We start from the raw sequence: 6,612 nt of genomic DNA on the forward strand, positions 1-6,612 counted from the left end.
ACACAACCGCACACTCCTGGTCTCCTAACATCGTCAGGACCACGAGCACGCCTGCTGACTGTGTGTGTGTGTGTGTGTGTGTGTGTGTGTGTGTGTGTGTGTGTGTGTGTGTGTGTCTCTCCAGACTACAGGCTGAACCCGGTGCTGAGGAAAGCCTGTAAAGCCGACATCCCAAAGTTCTGTCAACCCATCCTGAACAAGGCGACGGCGGACAGCGAGCTGGAGGGTCAGGTCATCTCCTGCCTCAAACTCAAATACGCCGACCAGGTCAGAGTCTCGACTGTGAGTCACACTCACGCGCAGTTTGTTCTTCACGTCATTGTTTCGAACGTAGAAATACTCATGCGTGTGTTTGTGTGTCGTGGCAGCGTTTGTCCTCAGACTGCGAGGATCAGATCCGGGTCATCCTGCAGGAGTCGGCGCTGGACTACAGGCTGGACCCTCAGCTGCAGATCCACTGCACACAGGAGGTTCACACCCTTCTGCTTTCTTACACACACACACATACACACACACACACACTGAAAACACACTGTGGATCATAAGTTTTAAAGAAAAATAAGTTTTCACTTACCACTGCATTTATTTTATGAATTGTTTATGTGAATCCTGCTGCTTGAGATTGGCTCAAATCTTTTGGCTAAATTTAGAGGAATAAATGTTGATGTGTGAACTTCCTACAAACCTTTGAGGTCATCGACAGTCCTGTGAATGGTTGCAAATAGTCTTGAAATCTTATTTTAAAGTAGAAAAAGTCTGTGTGTGTGACACTTGATGGATGCATGAATCAAAATATTTAAAGGTCTCATATATTCTAAAGGTCTCTGTCCATTTTAGAGACTTACAGAAGAAATCTTAGTAACTGCTGAGAAGTTTGATATTTAACAAAGTGTCAGTGGGAGATAATGAAAGCAACGGTCCACAGAAACGATCATATTGTCAGCCCTGTTTACAGCTTATTTGATTGTGTGTGTGTGTGTGTGTGTGTGTGTGTGTGTGTGTGTGTGTGTGTGTGTGTGTGTAGATCTCCAGGCTGTGTCCGGAGGAGGCAGCAGCTCAGGAGCAGACGGGGCAGGTGGAGGAGTGTTTGAAGGTCAACCTGCTGAAGATCAAACAGGAAGGATGTAAGAAGGTAAACACACCCAGTGCTGCCTTCACTGACCGCTGAGGGTGACGTAAACCTGACGCACAGGCGCTGATTTAAAAGCACGATTCCTTTTGCTGGCATGAAAACGAAACAGTTTACGTAAAAACACATTTTACACAATGTTGTTCATGACTGGAGTTTTATTTTCAATCACAAGCCTTTTTTTTCTTTTCTCTTCTGCCTTTATTCTGCTCCTCCACATCTTCTTCTTCTTCTGTTTTGTTTTTCCTCCTCCCTTCCTCCTCCTGCAGGAGGTGTTGAACATGCTGAAGGAGAGCAAGGCGGACATCTTCGTCGACCCTGTCCTTCACACAGCCTGCGCCCTGGACATCAAACACCACTGTGCAGCCATCCCACCCGGCAGGGGGCGCCGTGAGTCCACAAACAAACGCACACACACACCTCGGCTGTAACTTTACTGTTTCTTTTCCCTCTGTGCGGTTGTTTGTTGTGACGCTGCTGTGACGTTAAATATTGGTCATATCTGTCAAAAGATTTAAAGTAGTAAACAGGTCTCCATCAAACTGGACGTGGTTAAAGCAGCTTTCAGCGTCTGTATTAAAGATTCAATAAATCATCTGAGCTGAAACAAAGCAGCTACGAATCAACACAAGATAACAGGTTAACGTGTTTGATGTTGTGTCCGTGTCCTCAGAGATGTCGTGTCTCATGGAGGCGCTGCAGGACAAACGCGTTCGTCTGCAGCCCGAGTGCAAGAAGAGGCTTCAGGATCGCATCGACATGTGGAGCTACGCCGCCAAGGTACACGAGCTGTCGGAGAAAAGCCTCCTCACACTGTGAAAACGCAGCTGGTGGCGACTCACACCACAGAAACAACACGAACAGCAGCTCGCTGTTCAGTTTCTGTGTCTGTGGAGAGAACTGAGTGTGACCTCTCTGCTCTAACAGAAACACTGTCAACCTTTTTATTCATTAACAGAGTGAGCTGCCGGTTTAAAAGATGATGTAATAATGATGTAATGTGTCAGTTTTAAATTGGTCTTTCATTTGTATAAAATCTGTTAAAGTGGCTGAATTTCTAAAATTGATTACTTGCTCTTTTTAAGGGTCTTTTATTTTGAAATTGGTTGAATAGACAGAAGAAGCTGCAAAATCTGTTTTTAAATTGGCATTTAATTTGAAATTTGAACAAACTGCTTGTTACAAGAAGCTTTTATTTTGAATTTTTTTTTTTTAAATTAAATTAAATTGGCTTTTTGAATTGATTTGATGAGCTACATTACATCTGCTTAGAAGGGGTTTTATTTTGAAACGGTTTCAAAACTGCAATAATCTGGTTAAAATTAAGTTAAAAGTTTTTTATTTTGAAAGTGAGAGAAACTTACTTTGCCCTTTTCCGCAGTTAATATAAATTAAAAGTCTCACTGTCAGGCTTTTAATGTGAAAAACATCAGGAAGTGTAGAGTTCTGTTGACAGGAGGAAACAACTGGATTTTATATGAAAACATTATTTCAGGTGATTTTTACCTGAGAATATTTATAATGAGAATCTGAAGGTAATCAGTTTATTTTGGAGGTTTTTTCACAGCTTCATTCACACTGTCCTCTTCGTACTTCCTGTCAGGTGGCTCCCGCCGAGGGTTTCTCGGACCTGGCCATGCAGGTGATGACGTCACCGTCCAAGAACTACATCCTGACTGTGATTGGTGCAGGCGTGGCGCTGCTCTTCATGCTGGGGCTGCTCTGCGGCCGATTCACCAAACGCGTCACTCAGGAGCTGAAGGACAGGTAGACCACACCCACTCCCCGGGGCAGGACACGCCCACAGGAGAAACAACCACCGTTGAAAGAGATCTGCCCCCCACTACCACCACATTATTTACCCCCACCCTCCTGACAGCCACAAAAACTCCACCTGCCGCTTCAACTCTTCTCGCTGCGTTTCATTTGTAATCACTCCTCGCCGCTTCCTACGTCGGTGGAGGGACAGTACTCTCAGTCCCGCAAGTGACAGTGGGCGTGATCAGTGACTCACCTGTGCTGCTTCTACATGAGCCCCGCCCACTCTCCAGGAGGCCCCGCCCACCACCGCCGTTGCTTCTTTTGATTATTTTCCTTCTGATTCTTCTCGTCTTCCCTCGATGCAGAGCGCCGGCTCCTCCGATGTAGATGCAGTATTACTCTTGCTCTTTTTTTTATTTCCTCCCCCCTTTGCTGTGGTTGGGGGTCAGTTGGGTGGGGGGTGGGGGGGTAGTGGGGTTTGTAAGGATACAGGGGTCAAAGGTCATTTAGAGGTGAAGGAGGTGAATGAAATCATATAAAGTGTAAATGTGTAGAAAGTGGGATGGGGAAATGCTCATGTATAGAGCAGCTTAATGACCAGTATTTTAATGACTACAGTGCGTGTGTGTTTGTGCGTGTATGTGTGTGCGTGTGTGTGTGTGTGTGCGTGCGTGTGTGCGTGTGTGTGTGTGCGTGCGTGTGTGTGTGTGTGTGTGTGTGTGCGTGCGTGTGTGCGCACGTGAGTGTGTGTGCGCGTGTGTGTGTGCGCGTGTGTGTGAGAGAGAGAGAGAGAAACTGTCTTTCTACCACCATATTCTTCTAGTTTGTCCTCCTGCTTAAAGGGTTTTTGGGGGATTTTTGGCTGTGGATATATCTTCTTCTTCTTTTGGGGGGGGGGGGCCTGATGTGTGTTAGTTAGATTATATCGCCATGGGACTGCCAGGCGGGCGGTGCCAACCAGCCAGCTCTCCACCGAGCCACAGGTGATGAAATTAAGGAGGAGGGGAGGGGGACGCAAACACTCCCAGCTGGTTCGCTCAGAGCTTTTCCTGCGACGGGAATTATTTGTGGTTAGTTTGACTTTTTATATTTGAGTCGGCAGACCTGGCAACCTCAACTCTCCTTTCGTTTTTTTATTTATTTTTCTAAACTATTCTTCCTTCTTTTTTTTTTTTTTTTTTCTCCCAGCCTATCTCGTGCCATAAACGCACCACGTCCACCTGCTGCTCCCAGTTTAGCCGATTTTGAAACGTTAGCTTGACGTCGCACCATCAACGCCACAGGATCAGTAGTGATCCCAGTCTGAACCTGAACTGGGTGGAGCAGACTTACTGGGCAAACTGGCTTTTATATCTCTTTTTTTTTTTTCTTCTTCTTCTTCTTCTTGTTCTTCTTCTTCCTCCCCCCGTCATGAACTTGCAGAGTGGCTGTCGGTATCGCGCTGGTTGGTACGGTAAAGCTGAGAGCGATGCAGGAAAAAAAAAACAGAATAAAGAAATTAAAAAAAGAGTTTAGATTATTATAGAGATGTGAACATTTTTGTGTAAAGATGATACTGGAATCATTGCACATTTTTCTTTCTTTTTTTATATCTATAAATATATATATATTGTTTTGTCATAGCCTTATTTATTTGTTTACTAATGGACAAAGTTTTTTTTTTTTTTTTTTTTTTTTTTATGATTTGAATGTTCTCTGGTTGCCTTTTCTCCAGCGAGCGAGCGCCCCTCCTTCCTGCAGGGGGGAGGAGGGAGGGAGGGGGGAGGAAGCAGGCGGCGAAGGCTCAGAGTCCTCCGGGGATCTACCTGCTCCAGCGGCCGGCTGTAGGGCAGTGAACGCCTCTTTTGGTAGGCAGAGCGTCCAGAATCATTAACGACTGTTGATTAATGATGGAAAAGAAATCATGCGGTGGATCTGTCGGTGGTGATTTCATGTTGAAGCTGAGTGGTGATATGGATGTGAGGAACAAACAGGAAGTTCAGGACACACTTTCATTCAGCTGTAACAAACATATCGTCGTGTTGTGAGTGTCTTCACGCCTCTCTCTGTCTCGGGGCCGCCGGGAAAGTTTTCAGGTGAACTCTGATGTGGACCGAAGGACCGGACTGAGACTGATGGACCACAACCACGGTTTAATATGCATTTTATTAAAGTGCCCAAACCCTCGAGTGTTTACAAAGTCCAGGAGCAGCGGTCAAATATCTCGTTTCATATCCCTCGTTGAAGCACAAGTTTTTTTTTTTTTTTTTTCATGATCATCCAGCCAGAAGAAAATACACGAACATGAACGGAGGACATTTCTACGGTGGCCCTGAGAGCTCAACGCAAAAAAAAAAAAACCCAAAATCTTCATCAGTTTGACAAAACCTGACGCAGGAAGTGTTTCCAGGGGACACCAAAAAGTGATGAACCAGGCTGGGACGTGTTCAGTGCCCGAGTGTGACTTTTGAAGTTAAAAGCATTGAACAATAAGCACCTGCATTAATTATATTACATCCATGCGAGTGCGTCTCAGCAGGTTCATCACCACTTCTTCTTAAGTTATTTTTTGCCTTAATTCCGTTAAAGCGAGAGAGAGAGAGAGAGAGAGAGAGGATGATGGGGAGCAAACGGCCACAGGTGGGACTCGAACCCGGGCCGCTGTGGTCGGGGTTGCGCCTTCATGTTACTCCCCCACCCCCACGCTTGTGTCCGCTGGAAACACTTTGTTGTAGGACTGAATGTGTTCTTGAGTTGCGGTGCGTCGAGCTCTCGGGGGGGGGGGGGGAGGCCACCGTACCGTTTTACTAAAACGCTCGTCCCTCACGTCCCTCGCAGGCAGGACGGCGAAACAGGAAGTGCCGGAGGAAGATGGCGGTCGAGGTTTGGGGTTTTTATCGCACGTCAGAGTCACGGGGTCGCTGAGCCGTTCGGCCCTTCGTGCCGCTGAGCGCCTTCGCCGACTGTGGAAAAACACTCCCTCCTCTCCCGGCTGGAGCCGAACACGTGTACATGCTGTGTAATATAGCGAGTGATGACATGCTGTAAACTGTGTCCCATGCAGTGAGCCTGTACTGTTCCTTTCTCTTTTCTAATGGTTGCAGCTCGGCTCGGTGAGCGCTGCCCTCCCTGCTTGAAAAATGAGACGTTCTGATTCGTTGAACTGCCTTTGCTTCTTCTTTTCTTTTTCTTTTTTTTTTCTCCCTCCTATCTGACGTCGGTTTTTATCAAAGCGTGCCTACTCACCGTCCCGCCGAGGGATACCGCTGTACAGAACATCCCAGAATCCCCTCCTGCAGCACCCAGCAGAGGAGTGTGTGTGTGTGTGTGTGTGTGTGTGTGTGTGTGTGTGTGTGTGTGTGTGTGTGTGTGTGTGTGTGTGTGTGTGTGTGTGTGTGTGTTGAGAGTGTGATGGATGACACGTGTCTGTTTGTGTGTGTTGCCCACAGATTTCGGACCGTGAGCGTCTGCAGGACGCTGTGTGATCTCCGGTCGGTTCCTCGCAGTTCTCGTTGTCCGACGCGATGACGACTAGAACGTTTTTTTGATTTTAAGTTTGTGATGATAAAAGATCTTTTTGTAAACAATGTTTTGTGTCTGAATCCATGGAGTTTGTGATCATCAGATTTTTTTTTTTTTTTTTTTTTCTCTCTGTCCACTTTTCCTTTCGGTTTCTTTTTGTTGTTCTGTACAGATGAAAATTGGACAGTTTGTTAATAATAATAAAGTCTGCAAGGTTTCTA

At 46.1% G+C, this 6,612-nt stretch overlaps 1 protein-coding gene across 5 annotated transcripts in view; it reads left to right on the forward strand.

Annotated features, from left to right (window-relative positions):
- The window catches only part of glg1a (golgi glycoprotein 1a), a 32,452-nt gene extending 25,840 nt beyond the window's left edge, over positions 1-6,612 (forward strand). For 2 of the 5 annotated variants that reach the window (XM_056387441.1, XM_056387443.1), the window contains 8 exons: positions 125-282; positions 369-470; positions 1,025-1,132; positions 1,399-1,519; positions 1,803-1,909; positions 2,733-2,896; positions 4,605-4,737; positions 6,319-6,612. In XM_056387441.1, coding sequence (XP_056243416.1) covers positions 125-282; positions 369-470; positions 1,025-1,132; positions 1,399-1,519; positions 1,803-1,909; positions 2,733-2,896; positions 4,605-4,725 — 881 coding nt within the window. In that variant the 3' untranslated portion in view covers positions 4,726-4,737; positions 6,319-6,612. The remainder of the gene's footprint in view (positions 1-124; positions 283-368; positions 471-1,024; positions 1,133-1,398; positions 1,520-1,802; positions 1,910-2,732; positions 2,897-4,604; positions 4,738-6,318) is intronic. The other 3 variants (XM_056387442.1, XM_056387445.1, XM_056387444.1) reach the window with 2 other exon arrangements.

The sequence above is a fragment of the Seriola aureovittata genome, chromosome 10 (assembly GCF_021018895.1).
Source record: "Seriola aureovittata isolate HTS-2021-v1 ecotype China chromosome 10, ASM2101889v1, whole genome shotgun sequence".
In the NCBI taxonomy this organism is placed as follows: Eukaryota; Metazoa; Chordata; class Actinopteri; order Carangiformes; family Carangidae; genus Seriola; species Seriola aureovittata.